The sequence below is a fragment of the Hermetia illucens genome, chromosome 1 (assembly GCF_905115235.1).
Source record: "Hermetia illucens chromosome 1, iHerIll2.2.curated.20191125, whole genome shotgun sequence".
Classification (NCBI taxonomy): Eukaryota; Metazoa; Arthropoda; class Insecta; order Diptera; family Stratiomyidae; genus Hermetia; species Hermetia illucens.
Genome location: NC_051849.1, coordinates 177,883,209 through 177,904,883, shown reverse-complemented (window position 1 = coordinate 177,904,883; position 21,675 = coordinate 177,883,209). Strand labels below are relative to the sequence as shown.

The 21,675-nt window shown below is 42.2% G+C and overlaps 1 protein-coding gene across 1 annotated transcript in view; it reads left to right on the top strand.

The window, feature by feature from the left end:
* LOC119658570 (protein eyes shut) overlaps nt 1–21,675 on the top strand; it is a 230,622-nt gene that overhangs the window by 60,900 nt on the left and 148,047 nt on the right. Inside the window, exons 2-3 of the mRNA XM_038066021.1 lie at nt 12,942–13,547; nt 14,574–14,722. Coding sequence (XP_037921949.1) covers nt 13,204–13,547; nt 14,574–14,722 — 493 coding nt within the window. The 5' untranslated portion in view covers nt 12,942–13,203. The remainder of the gene's footprint in view (nt 1–12,941; nt 13,548–14,573; nt 14,723–21,675) is intronic.

The following is a 21,675-nucleotide window of genomic DNA, read 5'->3' as shown; positions in this document are numbered from 1 at the left end:
AAAGTCAAGCTTTACGCTAAGATTTTTCGGAAGTAATTAACAAAGTCCTGATCATTGAAGTAGTAAATGGGTGTCAAGGAAACAGAATGCGGAAAACAGCAACAAACATTTGTTAAAATCAAGTGTAAACTTAGCACAGGGGAGCAGGGGAGTTTTTTAGTCAATTTCTAAAAGTTGATAGTGTACTATTAGTAAGTTTATTTGAGCAGATATCGGAATGAGTCCTGTCTCACTTTAAATGCGTAAATTTTGACTCCTTACTCATGCGCTTTGCAATTCATGCCAAAAGTAATGTCAGTTTCGAGTCAAATCGAGACCTTTCATTTGATACCCTACACGACCCCTTTGCATGTATGGGGAGCCCCCCTCTAAACTCCACCTAAATTTATGTCACTCACTGTATGTGTGGGATTTCATAGTTCCCATTTGTCCAACAAATTTCGTTCGGATCGGTTTAGCCGTTTTGGAGAAAAGTGCGTGTGACAGACAGACAAATAGACAGACAGACATTGAATCGATTTTAATAAGGTTTTGTTTTACACAAAACCATAAAAAAGATGCAACTGTTGAAAGAAGGCGCTTAGTACTTTGCAACTTAAGTTAGACTAACCGGAAGAGAACAAATGATGGAAAGCAACATAAACAGGACTTTTTGAGGAGCAGGGTATGGGCAAATAATCAAAAGATCTGGAGAAGTCAGTATCCATACAATATGTAGACTGTGTGTATAACTTTTTCATCATTCAGGGACTCCTCCGCATTATGATTCCCGAAACAAAACTAAGAGGGAAGAGAAATCGAGAAAGTCAGTCTTTGGCATACTTCTCCGGAATGGTTACCATACCGCGTGAGGCGGTAGTTTAACGTAAGCGCAAGAGGCTCATATAATAATACCTATAATTACTCGTATCGTTAATGCGACAATTCATTGGATCTGTCCTTTGAAGCACTACGGTTCCTTGTAAGAGGCAATGTGGTCAACATGATGGTCACCCTTGATTATTATGCTCAGTCAACCCAGGCACTCATGCATAGCTGAGTCAACTGGTATCCGAAATCCAGTAACAATACAAATCTCTCTACCGCCAGTGAGATTTGAACGGCGATTTTCTGTGTGACAGTTGTGTTTTATCCTTTAACTGGAGTCGTGGGGTGAAAATGGACCCCACAGTCAGCATTTTCGCTCTAATATTTATGTTTTTTGCCTTACACGCACGTTCATCTAAGTAATCTCATTACCTCACGTGTAACGTTGGTTGCCGCACGTAGGGCGGTTAGTCTTTGCTAGAAGCTGAAATACAAATGTTTTGGTATCCAAATGTTTTTGTTTTTAATTTGAATTAATAAATATTCGTTTTGTGTTTTTTTTTTTTTATTAATTTGATATCTGTAAAAGTTATTTAGTAAAGACAAATATAAGTAAAAATATTTTAAAGAACGTTTAGTTTCTCATTTTTAAGGATTTTTCTAAAACAAAACCTTATTAAAATCGAATTACTGTCTGTCTGTCACATGTACCTTCCTGTAAAACGGTTGAGCCAATTCAGACGAAATTTGGTGGACATACGGGAACTATGGAATCCAACGCATACAGTGAGTGACATAAATTTACGTGCAGTTTAAAGGGTTGCTCCCCAAACATGGAAAGGGGGGATGTGAATTTTTTTTCATCGGAATTATGTGGGATATGAAATGAAAGGTCTCGATTAGTAATTTCTAAATCTGATATTAGTTTTGATAAGGATTGCAAAGCGCACGAGTAAGGAGTCGAAATGTATACACCTTAAATGAGACAGGGTTCATTTTCGGAAACTACCCCGAAAATCCGAAAAAAAATTAAGGAAGTGCGCTTAGATGAAATCTAGGCCTCAAAATATATCCCTTTTCGTATATGCTACAATAAACTTACCAATAGTATATTAACAGGACTACCGCTCTATGCACTAGCATAGAGGACAATATTTCGCATACACATGCATACATGGAAATCTGTGAGTTATATCCTTTTATGTCAAATTTAAGGGGGGGGGGGGAGTCCCCACACATGCATAAGAGTTATGTAATTTGTTTGTCACCAAATATAGTCATATGGGGTATCAAATAAAAGGCCTCGGTTAGTAGTTTCCAAAGCTCATCTTAGTTTTGATATTTATTGAAAAGATAGGGAGTGCGGGGGTTGAAACTGATCATTTACTTAACGGCTCATTCTCAGAAATCAGGGCTCAGGGCGAAATGTGGATTGGTACCCACGATGGAGCATAAACCCTGGGAAACGCCTGCTCAACCAACACCAACATCTCTACTACTAAACCCTATCTCCACCTCCACGTGGTGACCGCTGGGAACTCTTCTTTAATGAAAAGTTGAGGCGGAGAAGGATGAAAGCGAGGCTCCCGCGCCTAAAAACGGGACAAATTGTACCAACTGATTCTCCAGAATGGAGGTCGGGTAGGGCTGACAACCCTACACCGAAAACAACTTGTTACGAAGCCACAACAGGAGCCTCGGACTGGACTGATAACACAACGACGAACCCGGCAACGACAACGGAATAACGATTCGCGCATTTTCTCAGCAGGGCTGATGTAACAGCGTTACAGGAGATGCGATGGACAGGGACCGGTTTCCTGGAGAAGAGTCACTACACCATATATTACAGCGGCCATCCAGTAAGCCATGTGCTCGGAGTAGGTTTCTTAGTCAGCCAAAAAATGAAATTGGCTGTTATCGGCTTTGAAAACATAAGCGAACGGCTATGCAATCTGCGCTTGTGAGGCAAATTTAGAAATATAAGCCTCATTAACGTTCACACCCCTAGAGAGGAGATCGATTCGGAGAAGGATACCTTCTACGAGGCAGTAGAACGAACCTTCGAAGCCTGTCGCAGATATGATATCAAAATCATCATTTAACAGTCAAGTAGGGAAGGAGCCCGTATTCAAGCGATACGTCAGCTCTCATAGCTTACATCAAAATACATATGATAACGGATTGCGGATTATTCAATTAGCAGTCTCAATATATGTCCCGTTTCAATATCTGCTCAAACAAACTTACTAATAGTAAATTTAAAAATTGACTTAAAAACCCTTAAATTAACTCTAGGACTACCAGCATAGAGGACAATATTTCGTGTACACAAATTGGAAATATGGCCATTAACGCCAAAGTTATAGCAATTCAAACCTATCAATTTCGTGCGAATTTGCCGCATCCTAAGCCATACAAATAAAATGCTGACGTCATAATTAACGAGAGTAATTGACATTCGAGTGAAATATTAAAATTCCATTCATGAAGAACCTAGTTCTCCCCAACTCTTTTTAAGGTTGTGTGTGAAACAAAACCTTATTAGAATCGAGACGGTGTCTGTCTGTCCGTCTGTCCGTCTTTTTTTTTTTTTGTTGAGGAGGTGGAAATCTTCAAAAAGAAACTGGTCTGGACACACCAGCGTGTGGGATTTTTACCCACTAAAACCACCCCCGACTCCCTCCCTGCCCCGCGGAACCACCATAAGGTATTACATCACGGGGCGGAGTCAGCTCACTCTAGCTTTGTCACCTTTCTTCTATACGCGGCGCACGTGACCGCGTTTTTCTCCTCTCCTCTGCTTTTCGCAGTTTATTTTGGATAGATGTGATCATAGAGTTTACCGCATCCCAATTCTCTTGATGTGCTAGCATTTTCGGCATCAGATTTTCTGGTACCAGCACCTCCCCTAGAGTTTCCTCTAGATTCCTCCTTTCTTCCATAAATCTCGGACAGTGGAAGAATACATGCTCTGGGTCCTCTGGGACTCCATTGCAATTTGGACAATCGGGTGAGGTCTCCAATTTAAACCTGTGAAGGTATTGGAGATATCCTCCGTGCCCCGTGAGAAACTGGGTGAGATTATAATTAATCTCACCGTGTCGTCTCTCCAACCACTCCTTGATGGCAGGAATGAGCCTGTGCGTCCACCGGCCCTTTCCCGAGCGTTCCCACCGCTCTTGCCATCTATTTATGGATCTCTCCCTTTCAGTCTTCCTCGTCCGCGATGAGGAAGAGGTTGGCTTTGCATTGTATATGTTCGCCATCTCATCTGCCAAGATGTCAATCGGCATCATTCCAGAGATGACGAATGCTGCATCATCTGAGACAGTCCTGAAGGCAGAGCATACCCTCAGGGCTGTCCTCCTGTAGACTGAACTCAGTTTGGTAGCGTTCCCTGACATCCACAACGCCTCCCTCCAAACTGGGGTTGCATAGAGCATGATCGAGGTCACCACCCTGGCTATAAGCAACCTAGAGGTATGCCGTGGCCCTCCAATGTTCGGCATCATCCTTGCCAGGGCCATACTTGCAGTGGATGATTTGTCGCAAACATACCGCACATGTTGCTTATAGCTAAGCTTCCCGTCTATCACCACCCCCAAGTATTTGATGGTCGGCTTGGAAGTGACGATATGATTCCCGATTCTAATACAGGCGTAATCTCTCTTCCGGCGCTTAGTGATGAGGACCGCTTCCGTTTTTTCCTCCGCAAGTGTCAGACCAGAGCTCTTTAGCCAACTTTTAACAGCACCGATTGCCTCACTTGAGTATAACTCAGCATCTTCAAGATGCTTTGCGACAACAACCAGCGCTATGTCGTCAGCGTAACCCACCACTGTGGCTTCCCCCGGAAGGGGAAGATTAAATACATCGTTGTACATGATGTTCCACAGTAGTGGGCCCAATACGGAGCCCTGCGGGACACCCGCGGAAACAACGTACTCCTGGGGTCCGTCATCGGTGTCATACCAGAGCCTCCTTTCAGTTAAATAACTATCGACGATAGCAGCGAGATAGGCGGGAATGCTTCGCTAAAGATTTCCGTATTAGATTCCAATTGGCCGAATTGAATGCATTTTTCACATCCAGGGTTACTACCACGCAATATTTGCTGATACTACCCTTTCCGTGAATTGCATCTTCGGCCAAGCCAGTAACCAATTTGATGGCATCAATGGTTGATCTGGCTTTACGGAACCCATACTGCCGATCCGAAAGGCCGCCTTGGCTCTCAACAACCGGGAGTAATCTATTGTAGATTACCCGCTCTAGCATTTTCCCCACCGTGTCCAGGAGACATATGGGTCGATATGACGACGGTTCACCTGGAGGTTTACCTGGTTTAGGCAGAAGTACCAACTTCTGCCGCTTCCATGCCATTGGAAATATCCCCTCGGACATGCACGCTTCGAACAACTCAGCGAACATGTCCGGTCTGGATTTCACGGCAAGCTTAAGGGCCTTATTCGGTACTCCGTCCAGGCCCGGCGCTTTGTTGTCTCCTATTCTACCGCAGATATCCAACAGCTCGTCTCTGGTGACTGGCGGAATTGCCGCCACATTCAGAGGTGGTTGGAATGTGTCGGTGCTCTCCTCTTGCTGGGGGAATAACCCCTGGATGATTTTTAGCAAGAGGGTGGGGTACGTGGTCTGCGGAGATGAACGGCCTTTGAATCGTCCCATCACGATTCTGTAGGCATTCCCCCACGGGTTTATGTTCGCTTCTGAGCAGAGCTCCTTAAAGCACTCCCTCTTGCTTCGCTGGATGGCGAGCTTGAGGATTTTGCGGGCTGCCTTATAGGCGCGCTCCTTTTGTCCCTGTTCGACTCTACCTACCGCCCTCTGAGCCACTCTTCTGGCTCGGTGGCAGGCTGATCGAAGGCCGGTCAGTTCATCATTCCACCAGTAGTTTGGTCTTCTACTGGGGAATGAACACCTTCTAGGCATGGACGCGTCACACGCTTTGGCAATGCATTGAGCCAGATGGACGGCTCTTTCCGTAGAGGTGCCTGCTTTATCAGGCTGATCTAACCACACCTCTATGAAGGTCTCCTCATCCAAAGATTTTGCGGACCAGCCTGAAATCTTTCTCGGTTTCGGGCATGATAGCTCTTTAGCCTGTGGCTCGACACATGTCTCAAAGAAGATTGCCTGGTGATCGCTGTGGGTGTAGCGTTCACTGACGCACCAGGACATACCACGCGCCAGCGAAGGGCTGACAAAGGTCAGGTCTACAACCGAGCCTGACCCCCCTTTCTGGAAGGTGTTTACAGCACCTTCGTTGGCCAGAACTATGTCCATCTGCGCAAAAGCTTCTAATAAACTGCGCCCCCTAGCATTTGATTCCCTACTACCCCACTCTAGGGCCCAAGCATTGAAATCACCAGCAATCACCTTTGGACTACGTCCCCTCGCGTCGAGAACAAGATTATCAAGCATTTGCTCGAATTCAGACAGTGTCAAACTTGGCGGGGCGTAGCAGCTGTATACATATACACCACTTATTTTCGCCCACACGAAGCCACTGCCTGCTTGACTTGCAGTACATTGTATGGCCTGTCGACCGCAAGCCCATATCGCCGCTCCCCCAGTCGAATCTTTGACCCATATGCCACCGTGACGGTGTCTATACGGTTCGCTTATGATGGCGATTTCCATCTCAGATTCGAACGCGGCCTGCTCAAGTAAATCCTGAGCGACCCTGCAATGATTGAGGTTTATTTGGATAAACCTCATTTTCTCATTGTAGTGAGCGCCTTCCTAAATTCCGGACATTTACCACTTCCGGCAATATGCCGGTTATCTTGTCCCTCTTTTACCTCGCACAATAGGCATTTGGGGTCCCTATTGCACTCTCTGGCAATATGACCTTTCTCCCCACACCTTCTGCATCGATCGGATCGATCAATGCTGCTGGTGCATGCCTTCGCGAAGTGCCCAAACATAAGGCATTTAAAGCACCTCTTCAGTGAAAGTTGTTCCCTTAAACGGCAAACAACCCATCCAATCCGAACCCTTCCGGCAGCCAACAACATCTGTGCCGCCTCCGCTGGTACTCGTATTGTGGCCGTTTGAGTACCACCATAGGCTTTTCGCAAGCCCACAACTGACTCCTCGGTGAGTTCTTTCAACTTGAATTGCTCCTTCAGAGCAGTACAAATTTCTTCTTTCGATGTTACCTCATCGAGATCCTTGCACTGAATATAGATCTCATGTTTTTGGGCACGCACTGCGGCATTCTCCCCAAGTGAGTTTTTCACTTGAGTGCGAAAGTCATCAGTTTTGCCCACGCTGGATCCTTTCAGCTCGAACATGAGATCCCCTTTCTGGGTTCTTCGGATTCGGTTTACATTTCCGCTCAGATCTTTCAGGTCGGGATCCGCTTTGACCTTTTTGAGTATCTCCGCGTAGGACAGATTACCCTTACTGGAGATAACAATTACATCTGGACGAGTTCGCACTTTTGCTTTTCGTTCCGCTTTTTTGTTGGTAACTTTAGTCCATCCATCGTTTTCGCTGGTCTTGGGCTTCGCAACGCTGGTCGAGTTTCCTAGATTCGCTGTACGGTTTCCTCCTTCTGGCCTGTTGGTGTTGGTTTTCAGGATGTCCTGTCCTCCTTTTTTTCTCTTAGGCGCCTGCTGATTATTTACAGGATCCCCCTCTTTTTCACGTACTCGCTTATTTCGCTGGAATTGGATGGTAGTACGGTTAGGCGTCACTTGGGTCGCTTGTGATACTGTTGGCACAGCGGGGTTCGGCGTGTCCTTATTATTCTTTTCCTCCCGTGATCTATTGTAGAGCACTCTAATAGCCCTCACCATATTCTTTATGGCTTGGTGCACGTTATGCTTGTCCTTGATAAACTCGGACAGCTCAACTATTTTTGCCCCAAGCTGGGTGAAGGGTAATTCCTCCAGATCAGGACTCTGTTCCCTATGAGTCCCGGCAGGGTTACCCCTTTTACACGGTCCTTCACTTTTGGCGTTTGTTGACCTTGCCTGTACTTTGTCCTTCATCGTCTTTGGCATTGGTGGAGATCTCAAAGTTGATGAGCTTCTTTTGAATGGATCCTTATCTTGTTCCTGGAGCACCTCTTGCTGTCGCGCATCTTGAACATATGCGGTGGGTGTTGTTACAGTTTTTGTCGTCCAACGATCCATCTTCAGTTCATCCTTGGTTGTTCTTGCTACTGGTGTTCTCGGTAAGGTCGTACTTCGCTTGAACACTTCCTTCTCCAGATCCAAATCCAGATCCGTCTGTCCGTCTGTCTGTCTGTCTGTCTGTATGTCTGTCACACTCGATTTATTCGGAAACGGCTGGACCGATTGTCACGAAAATTGGTGAGAGTATGTATGATCCCCTTACATGCAGTAAGTGGCGCCATCTTGTGTTAAGTTTAAGGAGGGGCTCCCCGTACATCTGAATGGAGGGTGCAAATTTTTTTTTCACAGAATGTAGCCATGTAGGGCATCAAATGAAAGGTCTCAATTAGTACTTTTCGAATTTGGTTCAATATTTGATATTAGATGAAACATAGGGGAGTGAGGGTTCAAAATATGACCCACAAAAAGTGTAACAGGTCTCGTTCTCAGAACCTATCCAACCGAAAAATCTGAAAAAAATCACAGTGGTGCATCTCTACAAAATCTAGGCCACAAAATATATCCGGTTCCGATAGCTACACAAATAAAGTTAATAATAGTATATTTCCACATTTTAGAAATTTCCCCGGCACCCCCCTTATGTTCATCCCAGAAGTACAAAATTTGGCATGCCTGTAACGAAGAATATAATGCACAGTTTGGTCAAGAAGAAAATCCAACTATTATCAACAAAGTTATAGGGGGTGAAACTTTACAATTTTTCGTGAATTTCGTGCACTCTACAACCTGCATGACGTCATCATGACATATCAATTCATCAGTACCACAACGAAATGAGTTCTTAGGAATTGGGTCGCAGAGAATTATTTTGTTTTAGTTTTTTAGTTATTTGTCAGCCAGACATGTGTGTATGTAGGTATATAATATATGCGTGCTAATGAACTTTGCGGGTAGAGCCTAATTCAAATAGATATAAGAAGTAAATCGGAAATATGGGTACGATCAATTTATATACGTGCATATATGTGTACAGTATTCGGTAATAGGCAGTTTGTTTGTTTAGGGTGAGCGTGATATCTATGGCTGCAATATGTACGTATGTCTCGTAGTTTGGAAAAATATGAAGGATTATGTTGGATTTGTAGCTATATACGGACAGAAAAATGTGCGTTGAAGTTTCTTCCATAAGATGAACACAAAACCTTTATACCCGAAGCGCGAGCTTCCGGTATTCCGACTTGTTTGTATCTGTCGTAGTTAAGTTCTTCTCCTGTTAATACTATTAAACTCCGAGTGAGAAGCGTATGAGGTTGACTATTATCGATACAGTCCACCAAATAATTTATTTAACCGCTTTCCAAAAAATAGAGGACAATAGCTAACTATTGCCTTTAACTATGTGATATGAAACTGGGATGCACTCATCGCTTCTCACGTCTTCTTCTTTTTCTTAAGCCTTTGTCCCGTTTACAAGCGGAGTCGGCTCGTCATGATCGGTTTCGCCTTTTTATTTTATTAAATGCCTGATCTGGATGGAATGGCCTGGCTTTTAAATCCCCATCTAATGTATCAAACTACCGTTGTTTCGGCCGGCCTTTTGGTCGTTTACCATTGACTTCCAAGTTCAGACCAATCTTGGCAAATGAATTCTCTTGAACGCCAATTACGTGACCATACCATCGAAGACGCCTCTCTCGCAGATTTTCCACGATCGGTGAAACCGCGATCGCGGATATTCTCACTTCGGATGTGACTGAAACGTGTCACGCCACTAGTCCAACACAACATCTTAGTCTCCATTATCGCAAGACGCCGTTCATTGTCTTTTATAGACAGTTAACATAGAGAGCGACAGGACGGACGACGTTGCGGTAAATTTTAGATGTGAGACGGTCGCTGATATGTCGATCACAAAGAACACCAGTTGTGGAACGCCACTTCATCCAGATAGCATTAGTGCATGACGCAATTTCATTGCGCAGTTCTCCATGGGCTGATTGCATTGACCCGCGATATTTAAATTGCTCAGCTCTGGGCAAGTCACTACCGCTAACAGAACTGAGCGATTTAAATATCTCAAGTCAATGTTATCAGCCAATGGAGAACTGCGCTATGCTCCTCACATAGGAAAACACGAAACCTTTTATTCCTAAAGCGTCAAGCTCCCGGTTTTTCGGCTTGTTTATAATTTTGAGGTGTTTATTTAAATGTAAGATCTGACCTTCTTCTTGTGGCGTTCACATTGTGAGTGTTGAGAATAGATTCCTCCCTTTAGCAATTAGGTAACAATTAGGGAGAAAATCACTTGGGTAAAAAAGAAAAATAATTGAACAAGTTCTAAACTCCAGGTAAGACAATTTTTGTTTAGGGATTGGGGAGTCCTAAGTCCGCATCCACTTGATGCCGAACCAGACCAAATGGAGAGCAGCTTGCTCCCAGTCTTTATCGTCCGCGGACTTGTCTTTTTGGTTTTAACACCAGGTGGTTTTCACAAGGTTCAAAAATCAAAAAAGAGACGAAGGCGGCTACGATTTCTTACCAGGGCAGAGGCAACTCATCGAATGCTGCCTTATCTCTGCCTTAGGAGCAGCGTGACCGAAACGGATCGCAGATAATTCAGTTGGCCGTATCGTAACACCAGCTGCAGTGCAGTTATGGTTGAACTATTGAAAGCCTACTTCGTAATGATCAGAAAATCTCGTCTGCCGGATCTCGTTGGGGTTGTCACTACAGGTTGTTCAACGGGAGTTAGATCCACTTCTTGGATGGCTTTCCTGGGACGTGTATTGTCGCGATGGTTTCCTGGTGTTAGTTCAAAATCGGGTTTCTTTCGATATCGTTGGCTGTAGTTAAGATTCCAGTCGATGGATATTACTATAATAATAGAAGGGCTAATCATTGCCGCGAGAGCACTGTCTAGCAAACTCAGGGCAGCAACACTTCTTGAAGATCCATTTTGCGACGAGCGGTGTTACATCGGTTGCTGTGACACCACTGCATGCACCTCTTGATCACGTGATCGCTACGATGTTTGCGGTTGATGATGCTATTGGATTTGGCTAGCATCCTTGGAACGTCTCTTTTTATATGGTTCTTGGTTTTTAAAGCGGGGGTAAATGCTTATATCTGCGCCTGTGCCTATAGGCAACCGTGTTTTCGTAGTTCAGTAGGACATAGATAGGCGTCGTGAAAGGGATAAAACGGAGTCATTCGTATTCTCCGAACTCCAATTATATGATTTTGTACATTTGATAGCTTCGGAATAGAACCGCCAGTGGTAACAACATATACCCTGGGGCGAAAATTTCTGAAGCTACGCAGTGTAAGCGACCTGGACTGAGAACGTAGACATTTCCGTCTGGATGAATTGAGGGAGTAAATCTGCTATTTAACTATGGGTATCTACCCTCGCAGCTTTACGAGTTAGCTTAACAATTGTTGAACTAGCTGCGCTAATGTGTTTCTCCTGTTGAAGGGGAATATGTAGGTATATCCGACACCCGTTAGCTTCAGTTTGTAGTGGCTGGGCATCCATCGTCGCTATAATAGGTTGAAAATCAGATGGCAGGCGTCTTAACCACAAAACACTCGTCAGAGGCTCAGGAACTGCAGGGGGAAACTGGGAGGGTTTCCTGTCACCCGTGGAACTGCTCTCCACGAACTGTCTGGTTTTAACTATCGAATATAGAAAAATACCAATCACAAAATCGAATCAAATTAAGTGATCCTGGTTGCTGACGTTTTCAGCATTTTCGATGGATTAGTTAGAAAGATTCTTCCGTCAATAATGGGAATGTAATCGACTCTGTCCGATTACAAAATCTGAAGTCAGTCAACACTTTGCATGATATCGAATGGTCAACCTCATCAACTGTACTAAAATTTTCCATATGCTATATTTTTGGCCGACCAGGCCTTCTAAATACAGCCGTTTGCATCAGAAAGGCAAATGTCTTTACGGCTGAGGTTGAGCTGTAGAGTTCGGGCATAAAAGCTTTGAATTGTTGAGCATCATATAATCATAAACTGGCGAATTTTGACAACTTAATACCATCCACATCTGAGTCGAACACCACCAATGTACTCGCCGGTGATGAAGATTCAGTATTGTAGTTGCTTCTCATGCGGTCTTGAATTTCTGCTTCGTTCCCCATTTCTATTTCCAACTCTCAAAAATCTCCCTGCTGGATCTGGTTTAGATAATTTAGAAAACTTCCCATCTTCTGTTCAAACGTGCCTCTCGCTAACTCGACAATACACATTCATAATAATAATAATAATTGTTGGCGCAACATTCCATATTGGATCAGAGCCTTGAAGTGTGTTAGACCACTTCATTCAAGACCGTAACGGTACACTACAGTAGTACACTGTAGGAGTCAATGTGGTCAGCCGAGATTATTGCCCTGATTTGACTCAGGTACTCATTTACAGCTGAGTCGACTGGTATTCGACGTCAAATCACGATACACATCACACTGCCACCAGTACGACAGCCTTGTGCTCTAACCACTCAGCTGTTCAAACCCCAGAAATTCCCGCTAATTGGCTAATCCACATTCATACCTTCGGTTTTTCGTTTTGACTGCAATTTAGGTTATTCTTCCTGAGTTCCACCAGTACGAAAATTCAAAACTATCCCTTTTTGGTCTTCATCGGTCTCAACGATTCATTTCAAAATTCCCCTGTCGTTGAAATCCAGCTGGTCGTCAAGACTTCACTCCCTAGGATTCTCCGGGATGCAGTTCGTTGATCTCCCTATCTTCTCTTATATAACCAACCTCAGGCACCCAGGTTCATCACAACTGGGTCGAGAATCCGCTGTGGGACCTTCCATCCGAAATTCTGCTAGGCTATCTGTTTTATGACGTAAAAGGAAAAAGTTTAAAATATTTCCATGCTACGTTGCCTATAAACGAAAGGAGGGTGTAAAATTTATTCGTAGATGAACATTTCTATAACAAAACAATATCCTTATCTCTTGACAAGAAAATATATCAAGTTTTATTTCTGTTCTTTTTACAGCGAATCGGAGCCAAGTCGAAGCTGAGCTATATAACACGAGCAAACACTCTTTATTCGAACAAGACAGAAAGGATCTAAAACGGAAAGCTTGAGGCGAACATTTGAAAGAAGATACCAGGAAATTGTGTACATACAACAAATCGGACAAAGCGTCACAATAACATCAATCAATGCCACCGAATACAAATAGCTGCAACATTGCATTTAAGCGTTTTCCATTTATTTGCTGATATAACCAGAAATAACGACGACAATCGCCATTATGACTGCCAACAGGCTGGGTGGTGATTGGACGGAAGAAGATGTTTGTCATTGTCGCCAACGTTCGGAACCTGACCATCACCAAGAAGACCATCACCACTATCATCATCATCGTCACCACCATCATAATCACAAACAATATCCTCATCATCAGAAGCGTGAACGACAACGACACCAACGACAACAATATTCCCTTTTTCGTACGCCATCAGCCACAAGAAGTTCTTGGACGATTTGTTGGCTAAGCTTATTTTTATTAGTGTCGTATGTTGACGAGACACAAGCAGGATTTGCCTGTCTAAGCAATCCTTGTGTGTTTGGCGTGTGCATCGATGGATTGAATAGGTAAGGACTTCAAACAAGAGTAATTATATGTGAAAGATACTGAGAGGTGTTAACGGGCGGGGATTTGTACTTAAACGCTTATACGGATAGTAGAAACACTAGTTGCTCGGCAATGAACTTACTCGAACTCGGTTGATGTAACACTTAGAGATCATTAGCTTGAAAACTGGGAAGGCACTTCAGGTATAGACGAGAAAACTTCAATAAGACCGATGTACCGTGATGATAATATTCAGCATCCATCGATCCTGTCTTATATTAAGACATTCAATTTCCTACATATGACAAAAGAATTCCATATTATAGACAGACATATGTTACCAGCTAGTTATGTAGAGCACCTATGTTTGTAAGATACTCTCCGGAATATGACTACGTGTCTTTCAAACAAATCTGCAGACCTCAACTAAATTCTTTAAAGAAAAGCCAATCTTTTCGGGAATTCTAATATCCATCATCACATCAAACCGGACTCTCTAATCTTGAGGTTACCCTGCTCAGTTCATACACAAAAGCGATGTCCTATCTCGTTTACTTGGGATCATTTTATGAGAAGGGTCTTCGTCTAGACGTTCATGTAACATTAAACTTTTAGTGTCGCTCAACATTTCGACATCCTACGGAAAGGCTTTGTTATAACCAACTGAATCATTTCAGAAATGACCATCCTCATTCGACTTTGTCCTCGCAATGACAGCATTCAGGTTCTGAAAAAGTAATTGTCTTTTCACATTTCCCCATTAAAAGCAGAGATAAAAGATTAATTTTGTATCTGTTAACCATTTGCATGGTATGTAGCAGCATCCATACATAATCAATACTAATTTTACTTTATAAAATGTCCGAATGTAGACAGCTCCACATGTCCTTCCATCACTCCATTTTCGGGCTTTCCCAGCCATGAGGAGCACAATGTCCTTTTTATACGTATCGGTAATTGATGATAAAAGCATTTTGTACTGGTTTTATCCCACGCTTCGTAATTTCAGCACTTAATTTCATCATTCTGTGTTTATTTCGTTACAGCACATATTCATGCTACTGTATAGATGGATATACAGGAGTCCAGTGCCAAACTAATTGGGATGAATGCTGGTCGTCACCGTGTCTTAATGGGGCGACTTGTATTGATGGTGTCGCGTATTATAATTGTACGTGTGCTGAAGGATTTACCGGTAAGTGTAAATATATGTTTATGCAGTATGTCTAACGCCTACATTGGAACTCATTTTTCGTGCTAGGGTGGTAATTACTCTAATGGCTCCTCTGAATTATTCTTAGGATAAATGTAAAAGATGTGAGATAGTGTTAATTATCTTTTTTCATTCTTTGGAGATCTAAGTTGAATGAACTAGCACAAGGGATTGTCACGATGACACGCTTGGTTATAATCCGTTGAACCTGCCTCTAACCCTCCATATTCGTAATACCATATGTGAAACTATATATAATGCCAAGATTGAAATGAACGAGTACATTAGCAAAATAATATCTCTTTCGGGGGAAATGGCTCTATTCTGAGGAACCAACATAATGGACAAGTCATTTTCCACTTCGTATAATTAGAAGAAAATTGATTTATAAGTTCCATCAAACGACGTTATATTCTTTTTTTAATAATGTGCATATCATTTAACATATCTGAACAAAGAATCACGCATCACGATATCAGTGGTACAGTGGTGAGATTTTACTAATTTATTAAGATTCATTTTCGTCAGTTAAGAATTCTTAATCCACCAGAAAATTATTAATTCACATTTACTACGCTGATAGAATCCTGGCAGAACTGTTCAAAGCCACTACGAGTGAAACGGAGGAAATACAGAATAAATTCCAGCATCCTGGAGAAAAGACGTAATTGCCAAGGCTCTAAGAAAGATAACTAGCGAGATACAGGTGAATTATATTAGCAAACTTTTCGGCTAAAAGTGTTCTTCCAAAATGAAACAACAATTTAGGATCAGGAAGCGACAAGGTTCCTTTAGCACCTTAACACAGCCAATAGAGTATAATTCCTCCCTCTAAATCATATTCGTGAACTTTAGCGCTCTCATTTTCACTAATTTTTCTGGCGGTTTTGTGGTATTAAAATGGAAGGACATTGTGTTCGCTTAAACTGTAGGAGGTCGCGGTGCGTTTGGCCGAATAATCATCAAATCAGGAACTCTGGTTGAAAATTCAGACAGTAATATTGCTGAGTTCATCTAGGGTGTCCGAGTCTGTCAATTCATGAGACAGTCCCGATGCTAATTCCATTTTTATCCTGAATTACCGTTATGCAACAGTTAAGATGATTCTGTAAGTTAACCAAATATGTAGATGATGCGAATGCACATATCGTGGATGAAGAGAACAGTGCTGGGACGATAGCACCTATCGCATAAGTTAGGCTCGAAGTTCTCTCATGGCGCTTAAAAAGCACCAAAATTTCATATTCGTCTGTATGGTAAACCAAACATATGCACTTTCCTCAGAAATCGTAACACTTATTGATAAGAAATTTGGTGGAAAGGTGATAACTGTGATCGTCCATTCTAGGTTCTAGGTTCAATTTAAGGGGGGAGGGGGGTTCGCCATGCATGCAAAACGAGATGTTTTCGAATCAGGCCTTAGTTTTGAAGTCGGTTGAGAAGCGCGCGTCAGTTAAATACCCACCAGAAAAGTTTGAAAAAATCATGATATATGACGTTTAGGGCCTGAAATACCCCTCATATCGATATCTTCTCCAACAAAGTTAAGTTAATGAATATACTATATATGTTAAATATTTTTAAAATTTATTCCGAACCCTATAATGAACCTAAAGAAAATAGGATGATCAAGCGACCCTCCTGAGTGCCGAAGATGATCTAGAGGGAAGAGCTATCCCAGAAACCTAAAAAGTTGGCGAAATTGACCGTGAAAGTCCAGGGGGTCTTTTGAGCGCTTTGATCCCTCACGTCTCATTAGTACAAATTTAACGTGTCTATACCGATGCGTCGGTCCACACCGGCTCTAAAAGTAGACAACAAACAAAGGAATTCGCGGTGGCCTAACAAAATTAACCACAACGCGAGCTAAACCTGGAAAATAAAAAACAAGTTGGGAAACCGGAAGCTGGATGCTTCACGTATGAAAGGTTTTGCGTATTTCTTATATAAAGACATTTCAGTGTGCATTTGCCCCATTAGTACGTAGTATGTAATATATGCATATATTATGTGAGATTATCCACTTTCGGGTGATATTGACATTCATAGTCTTGAATTTCCAAAGAAGTGACAACCTTAACATATTATACCTTTGTTAATAATATTGCGATTTCCACCAAACCTGGTAGGATCAAGCTCTGTATTATAGCCTACATTGCTGCAAAATTTTTGTGGTCCAAGGATGAATTTAAGGAAGGTTCAACAGCCAAATGTTTAAAATTATAGTAATATGATATTATTAACTTATCGGGGTTATCGGTATGGAAGTTATTTCGGAACCTAGCCACCATATAGTAGCAGCCTCTTGATTTTTTTTTTCAGATTTTTCGGTTGGGCAGTTTCTGAGGATCGCCCCGTTAAATAAATGATCACTTACGACGCCCCGAACTCCCCGCCTTTCCAATAAATGTCAAAACTAACAACAGCTCTGGAAAGTACTAACCAAGACCTTTCATTTAATACTCCACATAACTATATTTGGCGGAAAGAAATTTACACCCCCCTTTTGCATGTATGGGGACCCCCCTTAAAATTGACACAAAAGGATCTAACTCACTACATGCGTGAGCGTTCACAGCTCAAATTCATCATCACCATCAACGGCGCAACAACCGATATCCGGTCTAGGCCTGCCTTAATAAGGAACTCTAGACATCCCGGTTTCAACCCGAGGTCCACCAATTCGATATCCCTAAAAGCTGTATGGCGTCCTGACCTACGCTATCGCTCCATCTCAGGCAGGGTCTGCCTTGTCTTCCTTTCCTTTTTGTATCATAGATATTGCATAAGAAACTTTCCATACTGGATCATCCTGTCCATACGCATTAAGTGACCCACCCACCGTAACCTATTGTACAGTAAGAGTTTTGACCCTATGGTGAGACGTTTCGAGCGGAACAGTTGTTGTAAGCTGAAATAGGCTCTGTTGACTGACAAGAAACGTGCGCGGATTTCATCATCGTAGCTGTTATCGGTTGTGATTTTCGGCCTTAGATAGGAGAAATTATCAACGGTCTCAAAATTGTAGTCTCCTATCTTTATTCTTCTCGTTTGACCAGTTCGGTTTGATGTTGTTGGTTGGTTGGTTTTTGGTGCTGACGTTGCCACCATATACTTTGTCTTGTCCAAAATCTCGCGCCGCCTGCTCGATCTGGATGAAGGCAGTTTGTACTTTTCGGGTCGTTCTTTTCATGATGTCGATATCGTAAGCATGGCCAGTTGTTAGGTGGGCATAAAGAGGATCATACCCCTTGAATTTACCTCAGAATCAAGGATCACTTTCTCGAGGGCCAGGTTAAAGAAGATGCATGATAGGGCATCCCCTTGTCGTAGACCGTTGTTAATGTTGAATGGTCTCCATAGTGATCCTGTCGCTTATATCTGACTTCGTACATTGGTCAAGGTCTCATAGCCATGTACAGTTTTACCCTGGCTGTCCTGTCATAGGCGGCTTTAAAGTCGATGAATAGATGGTGCAACTGTTGTCCATATTCCAACAGTTTTTCCATCGCTGGCCGCAGAGAGAAAATCTAATCTGTTGCTGTTTTGCCTGGAGTGAAGCCTCTTTGGTATGGGCCAATGATGTTGTGGGCGTATGGGGCTATCTGGCCTAGCAATATAGTGGAGAATATCTTATAGATTGTACTCAGTAACGTGATACCTCTATAATTGTTACATCTCCCTCTTTATGTATGAGACATATCTCCCTCTTTATGTATGAGACAGATAATGCCTCTTTGCCAGTCGTCAGGCATTGATTCGCTGTCCCATACCTTGAACACAAGTTGATGAACCACTTGGTGTAACTGGTCGCCTCCATATTAAAAAAATTCGGTTATAATTCCATCGACTCCTGGCGACTTATGATCTTTAAGCCGATGAATTGCATGGACTGTTTCTCCTATACTTGGTGGTGGCAGTATTTGTCCGTTGTCTTCATTTGGCGGGACCTCCAACTCGCCGATGTTCTGGTGGTTCAGTAGCTCATCAAAGTACTCAACTCATCGCTCCAATATGCCCATTCTGTCGGAAATCAGATTTCCCTCTTTGTCCCGGCAGGATGAACATCGAGGTTTCATCCTGCTGACTTGTTGGTAAAACTTCCATGCCTGGTGCGGTTGCTTCCTGTACTGTTCCAGTTCACAGACTCCGACTCCTTTTCGGGCTAGGGCCAAGTATATTCTTCAGGTGGTTGTGAAGATCATTTCTTGATGCTTCATCTTCAGGTCCTCTGTTGACTGCGGTTATTGCGGCATCCATTTCCACACAACAATACCTAGTTCTTTTCTTAATTTAAACCATCATTGTTTTGGCGGGCTTTTTAGTCCTTTACCACTGACTTCGATTTTCAGACCAATGCTGGGAAGTGAATTTTCGTTAGTGCGAATTACGCTACCGACACTGCGGCCGACTCCACCTTCCAAACATACGACGCCGGAGATCGACACCCCTAGGGACCTCGAGGCATTCTCGCAGGTCCTCATTAGGATGGATGCTCCTTGGAGACCGCCATCATATGAGGGTCTATTTAAAGCCCTGGAGCATTTTCTTTATGTATTCACATTATTAGCTTGATTAATATTAACCACTACGATTACTGTTAAGCTCTTGCAATTTTTCCACGACCGGTGCAACCCCATATCGATCGCGGATATCCACATTTCGGATATAATCAAGGCGTGTTATGGTACTAATTCAGCGCAACATCTTCGTTTCCATTACCGCGTGATGCGGTTCATTGCCTTTTATAGTCGGCAAACACACTCAGAACCAGAGATGACGATAGGGCGGACGACACTGCCTCAAATTTTAGATTTGAGACGTTCGTTGGTACGTCGATCATAAAGAACATGTGATAATAATGGAATTGAACTTTCTTCACAAAAGTATTAACAGGAGAAAGATTCGAAAATGGAATTAATAGTAGCAAATACAAGCAATATAAATCATTAAACGAGCAAAAGGGAAACGACTACTTACCGTAAAGGCTTTTAATTATTTTAATTTTTAATCGGAATCCAATATGTCTGCAAAAAAAGTAAAGTAATATTTTTAGTATCCAAAATTAATTCTGCGAGTCTTGTATCATACTGGAAGGTTATTGTATCACAAAAAATACTGAGCTGTCTTTTTTAAAGAGTATTGCAAAAGTTGTAAACACAACTATGCATAGCACATGCATAATAGTGCATAAATAAATGCATAATAACTTTGGAAAGCTCTTCACTTTGCATCTATTTGCATAACACCAATTTCGAGCCTGGAATAAATTTCTCCCTCGAAACTCATTCCTATTAATCCAAATGCAGGCTCGTAACAGTATCCCATACATCTGCATATCCTACCGTGTGTAAAAAGCGCGACACCGAAATGCATATGCATATGCACATACATATAAAGACAATAAATTTTCCTGAGGAGAAAGACAAGATAGATCAAAACTAGATGATATGCTATGTACATCTGGGTATGCTAGTAGGTCCAAAAACTAGTAATTTGCATGACTGTGGAGTTGCTAATCAACTTTAAAAAGCGGAAGAAAACTTCATAATGAAAAATTATCAAAAAGTCTTCTTTGTGGTTCCCTGCAAGTGTGGGAAATGAGCCCTGCATTCCCAATTTTCCAGTTTCGTAACAACACTTGACCAACTAAAATGCGGAGCGTGCAGTTACATACTTTCCCCAAAAAGAGTATAAGATGCATATGCATCTCTAGAGCAACGAGTAGCGTACATCCAGGGATCAGTCACTGGTTCTTTCATATGAATATTTAGTTTCATTTCCGTGCTGGAAATATGTGCCCCAAGTTTAATGATTTCTCCGTCAGGAAGTACAATAGAAGCAGATTTGGGTCAAAAACATCCTCGTACGAGGCAATCCATGCTCATTACTTTCGATAGATAGTAAGCCTTTATACTGTCACTGGCTCAATATGCATCAGATCTATTGAACGGATGGATAATATATTCAACAAACACAAAACATATCAGGCGAAGATATCCATGAATACCCAAACTAATAACGATCAGGACAACGATTTAGGTCAAAGAACGTACACGCGTATCTAAGAGAATGATAAAGAGCCAGTCGAGAATGAGTACAAAGCCCTTGGTTTGGTAATTTCTACATTGACATCATTCAATGTATTATCAATTATTCTCCATTAAAGACTATGTGCGAGTTCTTCGGTAGACCCTAATTTTTATTTCCCAATCATACGCGTACATACACTAGCAATCTCATTAACTCCGACCTCATTACCTCCCATTACGATAGATTACTATAATTGCCTTCACATTATCGATGTCCTACATCAACCTGTATTCAAAACTTCTAGGACGACGTATTAGAGTCAATATCCACTCAAAGCTAATCCCACTAATCTTTCAAAAGTGCAACCCTGAGTAGTTATGTGCTTAAAACATTTCTCCACTTAGGATAATCCGATTCATGATGAGCGCATTAATTTTTAATTTTAGATTCCCTGGGACGGATGAAAGTAGCTTTCTTCAAAATAATGTGGATCATCCTAAATTTCACTGAAATAGGGAAGGCTAACCTGACCAAATTTACAGGCTTTTTGCAAAGTAGGAAATTTGAAGATAACTTTCTTTTCACATTCCTTTTAACCAATTTACCGTATGACGTGAAAGGATAATACGAGTTCCATCAAGGTATAAAATATGCATAACCATAATAGATTGACATATTACCCAATATTAGGTCATCAGGGAAATACGCTTATGTTTGATGGAAATTGTCCAGCTTAGTCTCCTTGGAGCCACTTGTCTCACTTTTTACTTGATATGGCTTCCCCAATAAGCCAACACCTCCAATCCGTAACGTTAAACGATTTCGTGCCACCAGCGCTTCAAATGGGCATACGGTTACAGGGTAGTAAACCATATTTACATGATTAGTTTATTAAGGCATAT